This window comes from Zophobas morio, unplaced genomic scaffold, assembly GCF_036711695.1.
Source record: "Zophobas morio isolate AGI-343-1 ecotype UQ-CSIRO unplaced genomic scaffold, CSIRO_AGI_Zmor_V1 ptg000028l, whole genome shotgun sequence".
Lineage (NCBI taxonomy): Eukaryota > Metazoa > Arthropoda > Insecta > Coleoptera > Tenebrionidae > Zophobas > Zophobas morio.
This window is the reverse complement of record NW_026972133.1, coordinates 2,413,900-2,435,418: the sequence shown is the minus strand read 5'-3', so window position 1 is coordinate 2,435,418 and position 21,519 is coordinate 2,413,900. Positions and strand designations below refer to the sequence as shown.

The window sequence follows — 21,519 nt, the reverse complement described above, 5'->3', positions numbered from 1 at the left end:
TAATTAGTATTATTATATTCTTTAGTAATATTTAGTTAGATTATTTGGTTGCGATTTTTCAATATGACAAAACAAATTGCTAGCTACAAATGTAGATACCCATTATGTACAAGTGCATATTACAGAGGCAATCAAAATAAAACTTTTTTTACATTCCCGTCTGTAGAATGTGTTAGAAAACAATGGTTTGAAGCTATGAACCATCACTTAATTAAAAAAGTTGAGTACTCTGCCACAAAAATGTATTTATGTGAAGATCATTTTTCTGACACTGCTTTTACAAGTACATTAAGGAAACGGTTAAATAAATTTGTAGTTCCATCATGTTTCGACAGCTCAAAAATATGTGGACTTTCTGCAGATCTAACTTTGAATCCTAATTATAATAACTGTAATGATTCCGAAATGTCTGCAAGTTCAAATAGTAATTGTGTTGACAATCTCAGTGGTTATTCTGATTTAACAAATCCAATTTATTCTGATTGTGACTTTGATCAAAAGGTTGATTTATTTGATATTGCTAATCCATCGAAAAAATCCGCTGATTCTACACTTAAAAAGAGAAAGAGAGAAAGTCTGAATCACATTTAGGAAGGGCAAAGCGACAAAAAGGAATTCTACAGCAAATTAATTGCAAATCAGTAAAAAATTTAACCCCTAGAAAACAACATTTATATTTTTCATGTAGAAATTTGAACGTTCAGTTACACAAATTAAAAACCAAACTCCTGAAGTCAAAGGATAAAATAAAGACCGCATACGATTTAAGTAACAGTCCACTTTTTAACACCATTGAAAATAATTTTGACGCTTCTGGGGTCTCTTTTATAAAATCACAGTTTGTAAATGCAAACAGAAAGAGACCACGTTACACTACAAAAAGCAAAATATTTGCATTAGCTTTATATAAAAGAGGACCTAGATGTTACAGGTTTTTGCAGCAGTTTGTAAAGTTACCTTGCAAATCCACTTTGCAAAAATTGTTAATGAAAGTACCATTTGAAACTGGTATAAACCAGCAATTGTTGGACAAAATTAAGAGGGACGTAAAAAAGGACACCTGTAAAGCCAACAGATGTTGTTCCATTATGTTTGACGAAATGGCTTTGTCAGAGGAGCTGACATATTCAAAAACTTCAGATAAATTTGTAGGGTATGTTGACTTGGGAGGTTCTCGTCGCCAAAATATTATTGCTAATCACGCTTTAGTGTTTATGGTAAGGGGTGTACGTAAGTCATTTAAACAACCTGTGGCTTACTACTTTACGAGAGACACAATAAAGACAAAAGACTTAACGACAATATTATCTGAAGTCATTACAGCAGTTCAATCTACAGGTTTAATTCCAGTAGCCATTGTTTGTGATCAGGCTTCAACAAATAGGTCAACAATTAAGGACAAGGTGATACGCTCGACTGGTAAGGTTAATAAACCATATTTTTTTGAAAATAAAAAAAATCTGTGTTATACATGATGTTCCCCATCTGCTAAAAATTACTAGAACGGCTCTTGCGAAATATAATATTAAATATGACACAAATAAAACAGCAAAGTTTGAGTATCTCCAAAAGGCTTATGATAATGATCAGAAAACTAGACGTTTTTCCCAGTTACCTCGAATAAGAAGGTCATATTTGGATGTCGACAAAAAGAATTCATTTCTTAAAATGAAAGTATCTGTAGCAGCTAAAACTATGAGTCATAGTATGGCTGCTGCTATTGAATCACAAGTATCTACTGGGAATAATCCTTTACCATCTGAAGCTATTCATACTGCGGAATTTGTTGCTGACATTGATAAACTTTTTGATTCTTTCAATGGCATTTCTAGGTACCCTGTCAAAAGTAAACCTTTGAGATGTAGTATTACAAAAAAGTCCAGGCATATAACATTTTGGGATCAGATTATTCACAAAATAGATAACTGGCAATTTCAGCCGACGAACGGAGGCAAAATAAAGCAAAACATGCCTGTTAAAACTGGTTGGAAGAACAACATCAGAGCGATGAAGGAGGTCTGGAAAATTTGTAAAGGTGCTGGAATGACATATTTACGCCCCAGGTCATTTTGTCAAGATCCTCTTGAAAATTTATTTGGCACAATTCGTCAACATGGTCATGGAAATGTAAATCCTTCATGTTTCCAATTTATTGGATCTTTAAAGACATCGATTTTAAATAATTTAGTTTCAAATAGAAGTCCAGGTGGTAATTGTGAAAAAGACGAATGTCAGTTACTCAATAATTTGCAAGACTTTTTAGAACAGGAAAATGAATTAGCCACACCTTTGGTTGAGCATGAGAATAATGAATTATTGAATCTTGAATTACCTCCTCCAGTTTTCATTAACGATTGCAATTTTGATACACAGGCATTAACGTATGTTTGTGGTTATTTTGTAAAAAAAATTGAACATTTTACTTGTACTGAATGTAGGCATTGCTTGATTGACGAAAATTTGCAACCATATCATATATTCACATATTTTAAGGAATATGATGACAACATGCAAAGACTGACATATGTCACAAAACACCTATTACAATATATTGCTCATGTTCATGATATTATTGTACTATGCATAGATAGACTAGGGCATATTTCAAATATAAAAACCAAAATTTTTAATGTTATTAAAGAAAATACAGATTTTACTTGGTTCACTTGCGAAGACCACAAAAAAGATATTGTGATGTTATTACTTAATATAGCATTTGACTTAATAGCAAAAAAGCATGCAGGTACTATTAAAAAAAGTATAGAGGAAGCAAGAAATGCTAAAAAACAAAAAAATAAATTAAAAAAAATTATTCATGCTAGTAGATAATAATTTCTGTACATATTAAAACACTAATTAATTATTATTATTCTTCAATGCACAGAATGTCTCCAAATTGTTTTAAATAATATACAACACTCTTATATATTTGTACAACGTAAATTATTAATTCTTTGGGTACATAATGCAGTCTTCATTTAAAAAATCCAAATTTAAAGATCTACAATCTTCTTGTCCTATAAATTGAATCGGTTGCACACACTATTAATTTTTGACATTTTTGTCATTCTGTTTTTTAATTTAATAAAAGGCTGGTCGTTAATACCTGCAACGAATGGTACTTTCCTAAGAATTTTAAACAGAGTTGACTTTGAAGGTAACTGTAAAAAGCTTCTTAAAGATCTGTATGAACTTCTTAAATTTCTATAAAAAATTATCTTATTACCGCCACAATCGTTTTGGGTTACAAAATGGTTGATAGAGCAAACTTGTGGAATCTGTTATGAACGGTACTCGTAAAAAAATATCACTAAAGTGGTCTTCACACAAATAAATCTTAATTTGTCATTTTTTAATGCCCCAAAATTAAGTTAGATGTGTGGCTAAACACGCTTGCAGCGTACACTATACATGTAAAAATAATTAATAAATTTAGGTATGAATAAATTGTTAAGTTATATTATTTAATGGCATAGTTTTTAAGTTATATTATTGTGTATTTAGGTTTCTTGCTGTATTTGGGCAAGTAACCTGTAAGCAAAAAAAATGTATTATTACTAATGTATTATGTATTATATAAATAACTGTTATATTTACTAACGTTGTTTTTTATTTGTAATAGATATATTAATGGTTTCAAATTTTTTGGGCAAGTAACTTGTAAGAAAAAAAAGTATTATTAATATTGTTATTAATGTATTATGTATTATAATAACTGTTATTTTTACTAACATTGTTTTTTTATTTGTAATAAAAATAAAAAATAATATTTTTGTCTTATTTACCACTGCCAATTGCTTTGAAATGAAAGCACAACGCCGAGCACGGAATTGTGGCACATATGTCTTTCTAATGACATATTTCTAAATCAATGCCTTAATAATATGTTAAACTGAATGACAGGTGTTCCCAGGATTCCATGCTCGGCGTGTTGCTGACTAGGTACGGTACTCGTTTGAATGGTTGGCGCCCTTACGCATAGTTCGCCCAGACAAAAGTGGTGCGCTGTGTTCACTGTGTCAAACAAGAGCATGGTATCTACTCGTCTCTCTCTTGCTTTGTCTATGCCCGTAACCGACTCACCACCAATACAACGCTCCGCTCTCCAACCTCGCCACACTGTACAGCGGACACGTGTACAAAGCGACGATTTTGTCAGTTTGGAACTCCGAATACGCCTGCGCCGAGTGTTCCAACTTGGACGCAGCCGGCGCCAACAACTCGTCCAACCACGTGGCCACTTTTCCGCTTTCCGTGGCCACGGAGCAACGCGTGGAACAAGCCGACAGATGGACGATTTTCTCGCCCAATAAACCCAACGGTACGGTCTTGGGGTGGTGGATGTTGGGGTTCTCTGGGTGTCTGTACGGTTCTGGGTCGTTCCACCGCCACTGGAAAACCTGTCCGCTCGACGACAGCGCGATCAATTCCGAATACAAACTCGCAATCTGGACGAATTTGGGCGCAGAGTCTGGCCAGAACTCGAAATCGTCGGAGATCCACAGAGGGCACGCGTTGTCTTTCTTTTTGTGATCTGGAACCATCGGGTGAGGTTTGAACGAAGTTGAAGTAGACCCTCACCTGAATCTTTTTCGTACGGACTCTCTCTCAGCGCCGTCTCCAGCCACCTCCTCGGTCCGAAGTACTGCCTGTCCCTCCACCTGGAAAAGTTCTCCCTATCCCTATCCGAACTCGAACTGTTCGCCGGGGGCGCGTCCCTATCAGCCAATCGACTTCTTCCACTGCCGCGACTGTTAAGGAAGCTTGTTTGAGCAAAGTCAAACATTCCCAATCGTTAGTCAAAATATAAAAAAAAAGAAACACGCAACAAATCACGACTAGCAAAAAGAATGTTAAAAAGCGCCAAACTAAAAAACAAAACAAAAGCCAAAAGCGCCGTTCCACGCCAAACCCCGATTTTGATTTTTTTGAAAAAAACTTGACATGGAACGACCCAACCCGAACCCTTACTTTCTTATGCCCGAGTAGCCGAACATGTCCTCGGAGAACATCGCGTCGGCGTCGATGATCACCGAATGGTCGGTGTGGAAGCCGCCGTCGAGCAGGGAGATGAGGTCCTCGGGGACGTACGAATCGGCGGCGTCGTCGCCCTCCTCGCCCTCTTCGTCGTCGCGCGACAGCAGATTGTTCACGGCCAGGTTGACGTCCAGGTTGGTGCGCTGCAGCTCGCGGATGATCAGGTTGCGGCTCTTCCCCTGCAGAACAACCTGGGCCTGCGAGACCAACTCCTCGGGCACGTAGGGCGCGGGCACGGTGACCATGGGCCGGCCGCTGCTCGAACTGCTGGTGCCTATGATGACGGGGGCGCCGCGGCCGCCTGGAACCGACCCTGGGAGTCACTAACCAACTCCGACCCAAATACTGCGACTGCGCCATTTTTAAACCAATCGCATCGATTGCAGTTGTAGAAGTCGCAGAATATGTATTTTTATTTTTATTGGTTATTAATACATACTTCAATTAAGTAGACTTTGAGTGATGAATCATACTGTATGTTATTTCAAACACAAAAACAATAATTGAATTTAAATATGCAAAAATATTTTTAAACGTCCCGTCGAAGTTTCATCAATATTATCGAGTGAGCTTGGAGCCATTTTGTACACTCCATTCGTTCAGTAAACAGACTATAATTCGTGAGGAACCATTCAAAACCAAGTTTTAACTCACAAAGTTATAAAACATGAAAATTAATAATTAAGAAAAAATACAAGAGTACATCTCGGTGAAACACCCTGTATTAATAAAATTCAAGTAATTGTGAAATTTGAAAAAATAAAATTGGTTGCACGCGATGTAATTTTTTTATTAGGTGGTGTTTTTCCAGCGGTCTATTTTTCCGATGTTAATGATATGAGGGCAGCGTTTGGACCCTCCCCGACTTTGAAGTGACACGCCACCACCTGCCACACATCCCACCCCTCGCTAAACCCCGCCCCCGACCGCCGCCCAACTCACCGCTGTTGCTGCCGCCCCTGATCGCCGTGTTCGACCTCATGATCCTCGCCCTCGTCCGCGGCATCTGTCTGCCGCTCCCCGTCGGCTTGCTGCTGCCGCTGCCGCCGGCGCCGCCGCTGCCCGAGCCTCCGGTGGCGCCTCCTCCGGAACTGCGCAACAACCAAGATCTTGGTTGTATAAATGAAACATCGTGAATAATACGGGACTGCACAGTGTGTAAATAGGGGGCACATCGCACTGCACCGTGCTGATGCATCGAGAAGTACTCACTTTTTCGTTGAGTCATTCTTGCTCAGGTCGAGGCGGTCCGAGAGCACGTTGTAGGAGACGCGGCAGACCTTGCCGTCGTCCAGGAGCAGCGCGATGTACGTGGGCCCCAGACAGATCTTCTTGATGCCGCTGCGGAGGCCGGAGAGGCCCGGGTGGGAGCTGTGCCCCAGTCGGTTTATCCTATCGGCTACTTCTTTTAATCTGGAACGGGAGCGCGACGTTGTGTAATGGGATCGAACGCTTATGCAATATCGAGCGCCAACGTTGGGGCTACGATTCGGGGAATTTTCCAGAACGGCGACGCTGTGGCGAGAGGAAAACGAGGAGAAAAGGGTTGGGAAGCGGAAATGAGGCGGCGGGAGCGGCGTCCATTTCGTTCTCCATTTTTAACAAATGCAACACTTGTTCATGGAAAATGGAGGAAGAGGCGAGAATGAAAGGAATTAAGTACAGTTGTCTTACCTATCATTGAACTGCTCCTCGTTCCCGGGTAAAGGGTGTACGACGTATTGCAAACACGACATGGCTTAAAAACACTTATCACAACTTTATTATTGTAAAATTAGTCCAAAAGCTACCAGATAATCACCACATTTTGCCACAACACCGAGAAACATTCGCCATGTTTTCGGGTTTTGGCTTGAATGGTGCGAAGTTGGGCAAAGGTCGACGCAGGGTGGGCTTGACAGGTAAAAGTACTAGAGTGAAGTTGCTGCCAGGGTGGTAAATTTGAAATGGAAACGTTTCAAACAAGTTTCACCCAATTTTCCGAAAACAATCACGCATTTGGCGAGTTTGACTAGTGGGGGTGTTTTTCCTCCTCCCGCATACAAATTATTTCAAGGTCTTTAGATCGAACACGCCAAATATCTAACCCCACTTTTCACACAGCTGATTATCCTGGCAAGGACAAATTTACTCACAATTATTAATAAGTACGCATTATTTGTTTAAAGCACAGTTTAAAGTAGAGCCAAAGGCAACATAAGGAGCACATGGGGAATATTTCGAGCTTGGTAAAAATAATTTGTGTATATTTATCACTATCAAATTTGCTTGGGTACACATGGCGGGGCCTGTGATTGAATTAATCTAAGCTAAGTGACCTCAGATTCGTAATCTATGGAAAATTCTCTGCATTCTAGAACTTATTTCATTGCATTATAATCACTGCTCAGTTAGGTGACATGGTTGAAGCATAGATTAATATAGATGCGACAGACAGGCTGATTTTGCAAAACCACTCTTATTGACATTGGAGTCCTCAACCGCCAAAGGCAAGCGCCAAATTTAAATAGTCGATGCCAATAAAAAAACTTGATTCACTACAACTCGTCGCCTGAGAACTTGTTTGATCCACAGACCAGAGCGCCCTCAGGCCATTGTCGACTTAAAATTACAATTTCTCAATTAACCAGTTTTTCAATTTTTAAATATTTCGATTTTTTTAAGTTTCGATTGTACAGTTTTTCGATTGTGCAATTTCTTGAATTTTTTTTTTTTTTTCTCTTAATTTTTTTATTTTTGAAGTTATGTGCTATGCCTCAAAGCCAAAACACTTTGTTTTATCAATTCTTCATTGTTTTGATTTTTCGTTTCGATTTTTCATTTCGATTTTTCAGTAGTTTCAATTTTTAGATTTACAATTGTTCAGTTTTTCATGTTTTTTAAATTTTTTGACTTTTCAAGTTTTTTTTTCCAATTTTGGATTTTTCTTTTCAATTTTTTAATTTTCAATTTTTCTGTCTTCCGATTTTTATTTTCTCTATTTTTTCAAAATTTTATTTTTAATTTAAATGATTAAATTTTTCAGTGTTTCAATCCTTCAAATTTTCGATTTTTAAATATTGAAAAATCGAAAATTTGATTTTTTCAACTTTTCGATTTTCATTCCGATTTTTCAGTGTTTCGATTTTTCAATTCTCAATTCCTGTTTTTCGATTTTTTAGTTTCTCTATTTTTCCAAATTTTCAATTTTTATTTAAATGTTGCAATATTTAACGATTCAACTTTTCAGTGATTCAGTTTTGTAATTTCGATTTTTCAGTAGTTTCAATTTTTAGATTTACAATTGTTCAGTTTCTCATGTTTTTTAAATTTCTTGACTTTTCAAGTTTTTTTTTCAATTTTTCTATCTTCCGATTTTTATTTTCACTATATTTTTAAAATTTTATTTTTAATTTAGTGTTTCAATTCTTCAAATTTTCGATTTTTCAATATTTTCATTATTCAATTTTTGGATTTTGCGATTCTTCAATTTCAGTTGCTCTGATTTTCTTTTCGTAAGTTTCTCTATTGTTTAAATTTGTCAATTCTTCGAGTTTTGAATATTTTCAATTCTTCGAGTTTTGAATATTTTCAATTTTTAAATTTTTAATTGTTCAATTTTTTATATTTTTCAATTGTTCATCTTTCAAATTTTATTTTTTCAATTGTTGGATTTTTCATTCCGATTTTTCACTGATTTGATTTTTCAATTTTCAATTTCTCTACGTTCCGCTTTTTCAATTTTCAAATTCGCTGTTTTCCAATTTTTCAATTTTCAAATTCGCTGTTTTCCGATTTTTCAATTTTCAATTTTCCTATTTTTAATTTTTTTAATTTCTCTATTTTTTCCAAATTTCAATTTTTATTTAAATGTTGCAATAATTTAACAATTCAATTTTTCAGTGATTTAGTTTTACAATTTCTGTATTTCGATTTTTCCGTTTCTTTATTTCTTGAATTTTCAATATTTCGGTTTTTTAGTCTTTTCCATCAGAATTTTAATTTTCAGTTTTTCATTTATTTCAATTTTTCGTTTTTATGATAATCGAAAATTCGAAAAATCGAGGAATCTAATAATAGAAAAATCGAAACCTCAAAAAATCGTAAAACCGAAACATTGAAAAATCGAAATATCGAAGAACTGAAAATGGAAAAAATATAAAATTCAAAAATCTAAAATCTAAAAACCGAATAACGAAAAATCGAGAAATCGAAACCCCCAAATTTAAAAAGTCGGATAATTGAAAACTCGAAACACCGAAAGACTGGAAAATCGAAAAACCGAAAAATCGAAAAATCAAAAGATCAAGAAATCGTGGAGTCGAAAAGTCGAAGAAATGAGAAACCGAAATAGGCTAAAATCGAAAAATTGAAAAATTGAAAAATCCAAATCACGATAAATCGAGAAATCAAAAAACTTAAAAATTTGAAAAATTTAAAAATTGAGAGATTGAAAGATCAAAAGAACGAGAAATCGAAAAGTGATGAAGTCGAAAAATTGAAAAATAGAGAAATCGACAAACAAAAAGTTAAAAGTTGAAACATTGGAAAAGCGGAAAAATCAAAAAAACGAAAAATTGGAAAACTGAAAAAACTGAGAACCCGAAATAGGCCAAAATGAAAAATTGAAAAACTAACAAATCGAAAACCTGAACAATCAAATCTCGATAAATCGGGAATGAAAAATTAACAAATCGAAAAATTGAAAAACAGAACATCTAAAACCAGGAAGTCGAAAAATCGAAAGATTAAGAAATATTGAAAAATTAAAATATCAAAAGATTGAAAAATCTAAAATTTAAAAATCCAAAAATTGAAAAATCGAAAAAGTAATAAGGTAGACACATCAAAAAATCCAGAAGTCAAAAATAGAAAAGCCGAAGAACTGAAATATTGAAAAATCCTAAAACTGAAAAATCAAAAAATCAAAAAAGTGAAGTCGAAAAATAGAAACCTTTAAAAATCGAAAAATTGAAAAATCAAAAACCTGAAAAATCAAAAAATTAAAGAAATGAAGAACAGGAAAATCGAAACACTCGAAGGTCAAGAAATGGGAAAATCAAAACATCGATTAATTGAAAAATCGAAAAATTGAGAGTTTTTAAAAATCAAATTTGAAAAATTAAAAAATCGAAAATTTGATAAAATGACAGTTGAAAAACAGAAAATCTAAAACCGGGAAGTCGAAAAATCAAAATATTAAGAAATCGAAAAGTCTAAAATTTAAAAATCGAAGAATTGAAAAAACAATTGAAAAACAGAAAATCTAAAACCGGGAAGTCGAAAAATCGAAACATTTGAAAAATTGAAATATGGCAGAGCTGAAATGAAAAATCGAGAAATCGAAAAATCAAAAATTTTAAATATTGAAAAATTAAAATACCAAAAAAATTGAGAAATCTAAAATTTAAAAATCGAAAAAGTAAAAAGTCGACACATCGAAAAATCCAGAAGTCAAAAATGGAAAAGTCGAATAACAGAAATATGAAAGATCCCAAAACTGAAATATCGAAAAACTGAAAAATGAAAGAAAAACTGACGAATCGAAAAACTGAAAAATCCCAAAACTGAAATATCCAAAAACTGAGAATCCAAAGAATCGAAAAATCTAAAAAGTGAAGTCGAAATATCGAAACCTTAAAAAAATCGAAAAATTAAATAACAAGTAAACTGAAAAATCCCAAAACTGAAATGTCCAAAGACTGAGAAATTAAAAAATTGAAAAATTGAGAAATCGAAGAATCAAAAAAGTGAAGTTGAAAAATCAAAACCTGAAAAAATAGAAAAATTGAAAAACCAAAAAACCTGAAAAATCAATTAATTGAAAAATCGACAAATAAGGAGTTTATAAAAGTCAAAAATTGAAAAATCGAAATATTTAAAAATCGTAAAATTGAAGAGAAAAAGTAAAAACCGAGAAATTGAAAAATTGAGAAATTGTAAAATCCAAAAATTGAAACTGAAAAATCCCCAAACTTAAATTTCGAAAAACTGAGAATTCGAAAGTTGAAACAGCAAGAAATTATGGTCGAAACCGGTTAGGATGTGTATCAGATCACGGATAAATCAAATCGTTTCCGGACGCTTAGAGTCGACATTGGCCTGAGTGCGCTGTGGTCTGTAGATCAAACGAGTTCTCAGACGACGAACTGTATGTAATTCGTGTGACCTGAATTTAAGTGAAGGAAACAGTAACCAGCTTGTAATATTCTGGTAAATCTAGTGTCAATTTGTCGAAAGTAAAACGCGTCGTTAAAAATATTATGACATTTTTTTCTATTGTACTTAATTTTATTCCTAGTTAGAAACAAACACTGTTGCCAACATAAGTCGAGGAGTCCTCAATCGTCATTTAATTTAAACTATGACGCTTCTCTCTGTTCTTTGGTTGAAGGTTGAAGGTGTCTTGGAAAGCAGCTAACCTTCCTTAGCGATTTTCGTCATCTTGCTCAGGCCCTATTAGTAAACAGTACTAAAATTCGGTTAAAATACAACTAATCTTCCAAATTATGGTTATGTTGTTTGATTTTGAGGTCACATTGAATTGAGTTTACTGTGATCGGGACTAATCCGGGTCGAAGAAATCAGTCACTCACCAGTAGCCTAGTTTGTAGGCCGTGCCCCCCGCAGGACACTCACCATTTAAACTGAAACATTTTCAAAAAATTTTGAAAATAGTTTTGGTTGTATATGCAACCCAAAATACACAAGTGACAGTTCGAAACATAACCTATAACCACTTTTTATTAAAATATAGTTGTAAACACCGCTATTTTCGCATCATCTTTGTTTATATTTGAACCTGTAATATAAAAACTACCAGTCGTAAGCTTATTGTAAAACGAACACACTCTTACGTTACTTAACCCCACTTTCCAGCCATGGATTTTTTCAACCAACCTGACCCCAAAACGGCCCTGTTTGAGTGTGCACGAAGCGAAATCGACCAATACCGTTGCCCTTTGTGTCCACTCTTCCAAACTAACTGTCTAGCGTACTTAAAAAAACACAACAAAGATCCTGTAGATGTACACCCTAAAGATGTAGAATACAGGTGTCAGAGCTGCCCTTTCACTACACACTCCCAATACTTGTGTTCGCGGCATCACCAGTCGCTACAACACGACTTGTCCCCCTATGAAACCCCCGAAAAACTCAGTTGGTACACATGCCCCCACTGCCCTTTCAAAACCCCCAATAAACCCTTCCTGGAGATCCACCTTCGTATACACTCATCTGACTGCCTCAAGTGCGATTCGTGCGACTTTAAAACTTATCATGAGCTAAGTTTGGACCAACACAGGGCGCTGGAGCACGCAATGTGGCTCGTGTGTCCGCTTTGCCCCTTCAAAACAATCTCGTCGAACAGGCTGGCCCTCCACGAACGTAGAAGACACAGTACAAGGAACCTCGAGTGGATTGTGTGCTCAAAGTGCCCCTTTAAAACGAAATTAAAGTCGGCGATGAGCAAACACACCAAAATTCATGAGTCGCCCAACTTATTCTGTAAGCACTGTTCATTTAAAACTCAGTTTGAAGACATGTTGGAGCGTCACGTTGTCAGGAAGCACCCCAAAAACGTCCAATTGTTTGCGTGTGATCAGTGTGACTTAAAAACCAAAAGTAGGAAGTGGTTGCGCAAGCACAAAAGTACGCAGCATGGGCGGAAGTGGTTTCAGAAAATTTGTGTGATGTAGGTTGGCAAGAGTGGGAGTCTAATCACCCAAAGTGAATCAATCCTTTATTAAATTAGTACAAACATAATCATACAAAAAACTTAAACCTAAATGAAAGTTATCTTTGTTCTGGTCTGATTTACTTGCCAAACATTCAATTCCTCATACTCTTCAATGCACGAATCCACTTGATCCGGATTGTACCCCTTGGTGGCACATTTTTCCACGACATCGGCGATCTTGACGGTCTTCGCATCCCCCGCTAACTCTCGAACAATTCCGAAGATCTGGTCGTTCACATTTGGTGGCCTGTACCCCCTTCCTTCGAACGTCTGCTTCAGAGAATCTTTACTCATTTCCATCAACCTAATCGCTTCATTCACGTCATCTTTTTCCACTACATTGGACAACCTGAGCCTTGCTAAAGCCGTCGACAACCGCAAAATCCCCAATAAATTCCTAGCTGAGGTGAAAGTCATGTCTTTGGAATTCCTAGCTTCCTTACGCAACTCTACATAGGCGTTCACGATATAGTCAGTCAATTCTTCCGGGATTGCCGGTTCTTTCAGTTTACATAAAGCTATATATTTGCGCATTACGGACATATCAAGGGCTTGGGTTTCCATAGGGGGCTGCTTGCAGTGCTGGTGGACGTAGGTGATGTGTTTAGCAAGCCTTAAATCGTTGTCACGATTAGCTTTGTCTTGGATCAACCACAAGAGATCAAAACGCGACAACAAAGCAGCCGGGAGTTGAATGTTTTGTTCAATGGTGCGTTTGGGGTTGTAGCGACCGAACGCAGGATTGGCAGCCGCCAAAATCGACACTCTAGCGTTTAAACACGTCATAATTCCAGCCTAAAATTTTTTAATTTATTTTTTTTAATCTAAAATAATAAAATAAAAAAAAATAGTCACCTTAGCAATACTGATGGTTTGCTGCTCCATCACTTCGTGTATAGCCGTCCGATCAGAATCAGCCATTTTATCAAACTCGTCAATACAACAAACCCCTTGATCAGCCAAAACCAGCGCGCCCCCTTCCAACATCATTTCGCCAGTCATGGGGTCCTTCATCACCGCAGCTGTTAAACCGACGCCCGAGGAGCCCCTTCCGGTCGTGTACTGACTACGCGGGGCCAATCTGTCTATGTACCCCAATAACTGGGATTTGGCAACTCCGGGGTCACCCATCAAACAAATGTTGATGTTGCCGCGGATTTTCATACCATCGGGACGGCGATCGACGCCCCCCACTAACAAAAGAAGGAGCGCTTTTTTCACATCTAGATGGCCATAGATTTCAGGGGCCAGCGACACCGCCAGTTTCGTGTAAAAATCATCTTCGGTTAAAGTTTCGAGCTCCTCGGGGGTGAGGGGCTTAGACGAGTCTTCATCTTCGGCGGTTTTGTTCAAAGAGACGATTCTCTGCGAAAAAATTTAAATTTGAAACACACATTGAAAAAAAAATGGCGGGTGACAGTCGGTAAAGTAGAAAGCGATCAAAAAAATAAAACGAAAATTATAAAGAAAAACGCGTTCATAACAATAGGGTCGTTCCAATTTCGAAATTTGTGTTTATTAATACCAAAGACAAGCTTATTTGATAATTAAATGGTCGGTTTTTGGTTATTTCAATCAGTCGATAATGCAGGGAACTTTGACGTTTGGAACCAAAATTTGATTCAACTTACGTGAGCTTCTACGTAAGTTTCTGAAAGCAGCCCCCCCATTATCTGTTTGAAGCCGCTCCTTACAAGCGGCAGGAACACCCCGGTCACCGCGACGTGGTCCCCCGGTAACGCTTGTCTGGTCACTTCGCCCCGACAAAACACAGTCAACGTGCGCGGAATATGCCCCACAGGTACTTGGTCGCTCTAAAAAAAGTCCATACAATCTCTCCTCTAACAAATTCTATTCTTACATGCTCCTGTATTTTAATCTCCTGGAATTTAATAAACTTGGAACCTCTGGTTTGCAGATACAAGCGCCCCCCGGACTTATTGACTCTGCAGTCCTCACTGGGGCACATCAACACCGGCATGAAGCTCAAACCCGCCACAGGCTGATAGGTCTCTGCACCACATTGGTCACAAGTGTAAGTAGCCACAGACATCATTGGTTTAACTTCAGTGCTCCGGGTGACAATGCCCCTCACAGTCACCAACCGACCCACATGTTCGGCTTTCACCTCCCTAATCGGCACGGTTTTATTTGCAGACATGTCTTTAAAGTAAATTTCGCTACAAATTGAAATTGTAGATTGTGGTTTTACAAAATGGGTTGTTCTTACTATCTCCGTAATAACTCTGGCGGAAATTTATTCCTAGCGTCGCGCTGCTCGTTCGGCTGTCTCAGCCGCTGCTCCATCATGAGCCGGTGCTCGATGTAGACGTCCAAGGCGTCTTTGGCCACCACTTCGTGGTCCACGAAGGTGGGTAAAAGCTCGAAGACTACGTCGGACATGATGTTGCCATATCGTCGGGTGTTGCTTATTATGGCTAGGGCTAGCTCGTCGTCGTGGTCGTGCACGTCGTCCAGTTCGATGACCAGCGCGGTTTGCTCCCGGTGCGCTAGTTTGGTTAGCTGGTTTGAGTACTTGAAGTTTTTGTGGCCGGAGCCGTCCTGGATGCAGAACTCCATCAGGAAGGACCTGAGTGATTCTGGAAGAAGAGAGTTATGCGAAGGTAAGGGGGTCATGGGGGTTACCTTTGTCTTTATCGTAGTCTCGGCGAACCATTTTTGTTGATAATAACACAAAACGTTGAAAAAGAGGTGTCCGTTGGTAAACAGGTGTTGTTGATGAAGTTTTGGCGCGAAAAGTTTAGGGGGTTTTTATGTTACCCTATGTTACGTTGGTAGTGGAAATGACATGTCGAAAAATGTCTATAAATTAAAATATTCCAATAAAATCAAGTAAAAGTAGTTGAATTAACACAAATAAAGTAGTTATTAGTGAAATTAAAATACAGTCATTATTTAACACAATCCGTAACGTCAATTATTATAGAAAAGTTCTCTTAACAGTGTTGCCAACAGTTAGGCGGAAAGAGATGGTTTCATGAGTAGTATGCCCGACCTGCTTACTCCCCTCATCGCATAAAGTGGCATTTATAAACTTGCTGTTGGTGTTGCAGGATTTAAATTGTTTGCTACAAAATTTACCATTTTAAACATGCTTTAAGTTTCTTGTCGTCGAAATAAGTCTTCACATATTAACAAACAAAGGCAAAATTTAGCCCCGCCCACCCACCCTATCTCAATTGTGATGATTTTTCTTATTCGTCGTGAGTCAAGAAGGCGGAGCTTAACTGCAAAATCCTTATTTCTCTACGCGAAATTAAAAACACATTTTTGAGAATCGTTCTGTTCAAAGAGTACTATGTACATTACTTATTATTACTTTTTATCGCCGCTTTTTCCGCATTCCTTTGTCATCTCTTTTCTGTACCTTTTTTTTGTCTTGTTTTTCTTACCCATTTTTTATTGTCTTTTTTCGCTTTTTCGTCCTCTTTTGGAGCCTCATTTTTCGTTTTTTGGTCGCTTATTTTTAACCTTTCGTATCGCCTTTTTTGTTTTTTTGTCATTTTTTTGTTGTAATTTTTTGCATATTCTTTTTGTTCTCAGTTTATTGCACCTTTATTTGTCGTTTCTTCTTATTGCTTTTTTTACCCCCTTTTTTTGTTGCCTCCCCCATCTTTTTTTATCGCTTTTTTAAACCCTTATTCATTAACTTTTTGTTGCAATTTTTGCCGCTCCTTTTGACTTTTTTTATTGTATCCCAGTTTCAGTTACCTAAATTTTATAAACTAATGTACTGTTATACTTGTAGTTTATGAATCCGCCTTGATTTTTATCATAATTATTTTACAAGGAAATTTTTTTGTGCAAACTCCGTTGCCAAATTGCCGTTGATAGTAACTTTGATGTTTAACTTTTGCCGTATTTAATGGGGTTATAGAAAAAAAGTGCCGGATTTAAGTTGATTATTACAAAAATGTAGCCCCGCCCACCCACCCTATCTCAATTGTGATGATTTTTTGTTATTCGTCGTGAGTCAAGAAGGCGGAGCTTAACTGCAAAATCATTATTTCTCTACGAGAAATTAAAAACATGTTTTTGAGTATCGTCTTGTTTAAAGAAGACCATGTATATTACGAAAAAAATAAAGCCAAATAGGCCCCACCCATACCCGCCCCGATCTCAATTCTTGGTTGTGATAAATTTTGCATTCGTTGTCAGATCGAGGGGCAGGGCTTAATTAAACATGTTTTAAGTTTCTTGTTCTGAAAAGACGACTACGTATATTAAGAAAAAAGGCAAAATATAAGCCCCGCCCACCCACCCTGTCTCAATTGTGATGATTTTTTTTTAATCGTCGAGAGCCAAAGGAGCGGAATTTAATTGCAAAATCCTTATTATTTCTCCAAGAAATTACCATGTAAGACATGTTTTGTGTATCGTGTTATTCAAAGAATACTATGTATATACATATATTAAAAAAAAATTAAAGCCAAAGTTTAAGCCCCACCCATACCTGCCCTGATCTAAATATGTAGTGATGAAGTTTTCATTCGTTGCCAGATCTAGGGGCGGAGCCTAATTGCAAAATCCGTATTTCCCAACAAAAACTTACCATTTTAAACGTGTTTTAAGTCTCTAGGAATAAAAAAAATCATCCCAATTGAGATGGGGCGGGTGGGCGGGGTTTATATTTTGCCTTTTTTTCTTAATATATGTACATACTATTCGTTGAACAACACGATACTCAAGATTTTAATTCATTGTAAAGAAATAGATATTTTCCAGTTAAGCTTCGCCCTCTTGGTTCACGGCGAATAAAAAAAAATCATCACAATTGAGACAGGGTGGGTGGGCGGGCTTATATTTTGCCTTTTTGTTTTTTAAATATGTGTAAACTTCTTTTCACAACATGTAACTTAAAACATGTTTAAAATGGAAAATTTGTATAAGGAAATATTGATTTTGCAATTAGGCTCCGCCCCAGAATTACAAAATACATATTTCCTTGCAAAAACAAGTCATGTTTTAAGTTTCTTGTCATTGAAATAAGTCTACACATATTAAGAAAAAAAGGCAAAATGCAAGCCCCGCCCACCCGCCCTATCTCAATTGTGATGATTTTTTTTTATTCGTCTTGAGCCAAGGTGGCGGAGCTTAACTGCAAAATCTTAATTTCTATACGGGAAATTATAAACATGTCTCTGAGTATCGTGTTGTTCAAAGAATACCATGTAAATTAAGAAAAAATTAAAGCCAAAGATTAAGCCCCACCCATACCTAAGTAGTGAAGTTTTCATTCGTTGCCAGACGTAGGGGCGGAGCCTAATTGCAAAATCCATATTTCCTTACAAAATTTACCATTTTAAACGTGTTTTAAGTTTCCAAGAAAAAAAAATCATCACAATTGGGATGGGGTGGGTGGGCGGGGTCTATATTTTGCATTTTTTCTTAATATACGTAGTATTCTTTAAACAGCACGATACTCAGACATGTTTTTAATTTCTTGTAAAGAAATAGATATTTTACAGTTAAGCTTCGCCCTCTTGGTTAACGCAAATAAAAAAGATCATCACAATCTAGACAGGGCGGGTGGGCGGGCTTGTATTTTACCTTGTTGTTTTAATAGGTGTAAAATTCTTTTCACAACATGAAACTTAAATGTTTAAAATGGAAAATTTGTATAAGGACACATCGATTTTAAAATTAGCCTCCGTCCCATAATTTTAAAATCCATATTTCCTTGCAAAAATGTACCATTTTAACCATGTTTTAAGTTTCTTGTTGGGAAAAAATGGCTATGTATATTAAGAAAAAAAAAGGCAAAATATAAGCCCCACCCACCCGCCCCATCTCAATTCTGATGATTTTTTTATTCGTCGTAAATCGAGAGGCGGAGCTTAATTGTAAAATACTTATTTTTCTACGAAAAATTATCATGTGAAATAAGTTCTTTAGTAATCGTGTTACTCAAAGAAAACTAATTGTATGTATTAATTAAAAAAGAAAACCAAAATAGAAGCCCCACCCATCCCTCTCGATCTCAATCGTGATGAATTTTTCATTCGTTGTCAGATCGAGGGGCGGAGCGTAATTGCAAAATCAATGTTTCCCTATACAAAATTTCCATTTTAAACATGTTTTAAGTTTCTTGGAATAAAAAAAATCATCCCAATTGAGATGGGGTGGGTGGGTGGGGTTTATCTTTTGCCTTTTGTTTCTTAGTATATGTACATACTATTCGTTGAACAACACGATATTCAAAGATTTAAATTTATTGTAAAGAAATAAATATTTTCCAGTTAAGCTTCGCCCTCTTGGTTCACGACGAATAAAAAGAATCACCACAATTGAGACAGGGTGGATGGGCGGGCTTATATTTTGTCTTTTTCTTTTAGTATGTGTAAACTTCTTTTCACAACATGAAACTTAAAACATGTTTAAAATGGAAAATTTGTATAAGGAAATATTGATTTTGCAATTACGCTACGTCCCAGAATTGCAAAATACATATTTCCTTGCAAAAACAAGTCATGTTTTAAGTTTCTTGTCATTGAAATAAGTCTACACATATTAAGAAAAAAATGCAAAATGTAAGCCCCGCCCACCCGCCCTATCTCAATTGTGATAATTTTTTTTTTATTCGTCTTGAGCCAAGGTGGCGGAGCTTAACTGCAAAATCTTAATTTCTATACGGGAAATTATAAACATGTCTCTGAGTATCGTGTTGTTCAAAGAATACCATGTAAATTTAGAAAAAATTAAAGCCAAAGATTAAGCCCCACCCATACCTAAGTAGTGAAGTTTTCATTCGTTGCTAGACGTAGGGGCGGAGTCTAATTGCAAAATCCATATTTCCTTACAAAATTTACCATTTTAAACGTGTTTTAAGTTTCCAAGAAAAAAAAAATCATCACAATTGGGATGGGGTGGGTGGGCGGGGTCTATATTTTGCATTTTTTCTTAATATACGTAGTATTCTTTAAACAGCACGATACTCATACATGTTTTTCATTTCTTGTAAAGAAATAGATATTTTACAGTTAAGCTTCGCCCTCTTGGTTAACGCAAATAAAAAAGATCATCACAATCGAGACAGGGCGGGTGGGCGGGCTTGTATTTTACCTTGTTGTTTTAATAGGTGTAAAATTCTTTTCACAACATGAAACTTAAATGTTTAAAATGGAAAATTTGTATAAGGACACATCGATTTTAAAATTAGCCTCCGTCCCATAATTTTAAAATCCATATTTCCTTGCAAAAATATACCATTTTAACCATGTTTTAAGTTTCTTGTTGGGAAAAAATGGCTATGTATATTAAGAAAAAAAAAAAAGGCAAAATATAAGCCCCACCCACCCGCCCCATCTCAATTCTGATGATTTTTTTATTCGTCGTAAATCGAAAGGCGGAGCTTAATTGTAAAATACTTATTTTTCTACGAAAAATTATCATGTGAAATAAGTTCTTTAGTAATCGTGTTACTCAAAGAAAACTAATTGTATGTATTAATTAAAAAAGAAAACCAAAATAGAAGCCCCACCCATCCCTCTCGATCTCAATCGTGATGAATTTTTCATTCGTTGTCAGATCGAGGGGCGGAGCGTAATTGCAAAATCAATGTTTCCCTATACAAATTTTCCATTTTAAACATGTTTTACGTTTCTTGGAATAAAAAAATCATCCCAATTGAGATGGGGTGGGTGGGTGGGGTTAATCTTTTGTCTTTTGTTTCTTAATAGATGTACATACTATTCGTTGAACAACACGATACTCAAAGATTTTAATTTATTGTAAAGAAATAAATTATTCCAGTTAACCTCCGCCCTCTTGGTTTACGACGAATAAAAAAATCATCACAATTGAGACAGGGTGGGTGGGCGGGCCTATATTTTGTCTTTTTGTTTTAGTATGTTTAAACTTCATTACGCAACATGAAACTTAAAACATGTTTAAAATAGAAAATTTGTATAAGGAAATATTGATTTTGCAATTAGGCTCCGCCCCAGAATTGCAAAATACATATTTCCTTGCAAAAACAAATCATGTTTTAGGTTTCTTGTCATTGAAATAAGTCTACACATATTAAGAAAAAAATGCAAAATGTAAGCCCCGCCCACCCGCCCTATCTCAATTGTGATAATTTTTTTTTTATTCGTCTTGAGCCAAGGTGGCGGAGCTTAACTGCAAAATCTTAATTTCTATACGGGAAATTATAAACATGTCTCTGAGTATCGTGTTGTTCAAAGAATACCATGTAAATTTAGAAAAAATTAAAGCCAAAGATTAAGCCCCACCCATACCTAAGTAGTGAAGTTTTCATTCGTTGCTAGACGTAGGGGCGGAGTCTAATTGCAAAATCCATATTTCCTTACAAAATTTACCATTTTAAACGTGTTTTAAGTTTCCAAGAAAAAAAAAATCATCACAATTGGGATGGGGTGGGTGGGCGGGGTCTATATTTTGCATTTTTTCTTAATATACGTAGTATTCTTTAAACAGCACGATACTCATACATGTTTTTCATTTCTTGTAAAGAAATAGATATTTTACAGTTAAGCTTCGCCCTCTTGGTTAACGCAAATAAAAAAGATCATCACAATCGAGACAGGGCGGGTGGGCGGGCTTGTATTTTACCTTGTTGTTTTAATAGGTGTAAAATTCTTTTCACAACATGAAACTTAAATGTTTAAAATGGAAAATTTGTATAAGGACACATCGATTTTAAAATTAGCCTCCGTCCCATAATTTTAAAATCCATATTTCCTTGCAAAAATATACCATTTTAACCATGTTTTAAGTTTCTT

General features: G+C 36.2%; 3 protein-coding genes across 15 annotated transcripts in view; 1 reads left to right on the top strand and 2 right to left on the bottom strand.

Moving 5' to 3' along the window:
- The window catches only part of LOC135137120 (E3 ubiquitin-protein ligase UBR5), a 57,933-nt gene extending 50,608 nt beyond the window's left edge, over nucleotides 1–7,325 (bottom strand). For 4 of the 13 annotated variants that reach the window (XM_064066687.1, XM_064066686.1, XM_064066690.1 and 1 more), the window contains exons 1-6: nucleotides 6,712–7,324; nucleotides 6,250–6,450; nucleotides 5,980–6,146; nucleotides 4,972–5,338; nucleotides 4,582–4,763; nucleotides 4,084–4,534 (exon numbers count right to left, since the gene is read on the bottom strand). In XM_064066687.1, the coding sequence (XP_063922757.1) occupies nucleotides 4,084–4,534; nucleotides 4,582–4,763; nucleotides 4,972–5,338; nucleotides 5,980–6,146; nucleotides 6,250–6,450; nucleotides 6,712–6,773 (1,430 nt within the window). In that variant the 5' untranslated portion in view covers nucleotides 6,774–7,324. Of the gene's footprint in view, nucleotides 1–4,083; nucleotides 4,535–4,581; nucleotides 4,764–4,971; nucleotides 5,339–5,979; nucleotides 6,147–6,249; nucleotides 6,451–6,711 lie in introns of all 13 variants that reach the window. The other 9 variants (XM_064066681.1, XM_064066683.1, XM_064066685.1 and 6 more) reach the window with 6 other exon arrangements.
- A 4,409-nt stretch (nucleotides 7,326–11,734) lies between these two features.
- On the top strand, nucleotides 11,735–12,913 carry LOC135137127 (zinc finger protein 142-like). The gene is made up of 2 exons (XM_064066700.1): nucleotides 11,735–11,841; nucleotides 11,896–12,913. The coding sequence occupies exon 2, from the start codon at nucleotides 11,898–11,900 to the stop codon at nucleotides 12,711–12,713; it is 816 nt and encodes a 271-aa protein (XP_063922770.1). The 5' UTR covers nucleotides 11,735–11,841; nucleotides 11,896–11,897; the 3' UTR covers nucleotides 12,714–12,913.
- On the bottom strand, nucleotides 12,745–15,499 carry LOC135137124 (DNA replication licensing factor Mcm7). Its single transcript, XM_064066698.1, has 6 exons — nucleotides 15,401–15,499; nucleotides 14,985–15,354; nucleotides 14,616–14,934; nucleotides 14,386–14,568; nucleotides 13,610–14,119; nucleotides 12,745–13,549 (listed from the first exon to the last, which is right to left on the bottom strand). The coding sequence occupies exons 1-6, from the start codon at nucleotides 15,429–15,431 to the stop codon at nucleotides 12,800–12,802; spliced, it is 2,163 nt and encodes a 720-aa protein (XP_063922768.1). The 5' UTR covers nucleotides 15,432–15,499; the 3' UTR covers nucleotides 12,745–12,799.
- Between the last annotated feature and the right edge of the window lie 6,020 nt (nucleotides 15,500–21,519).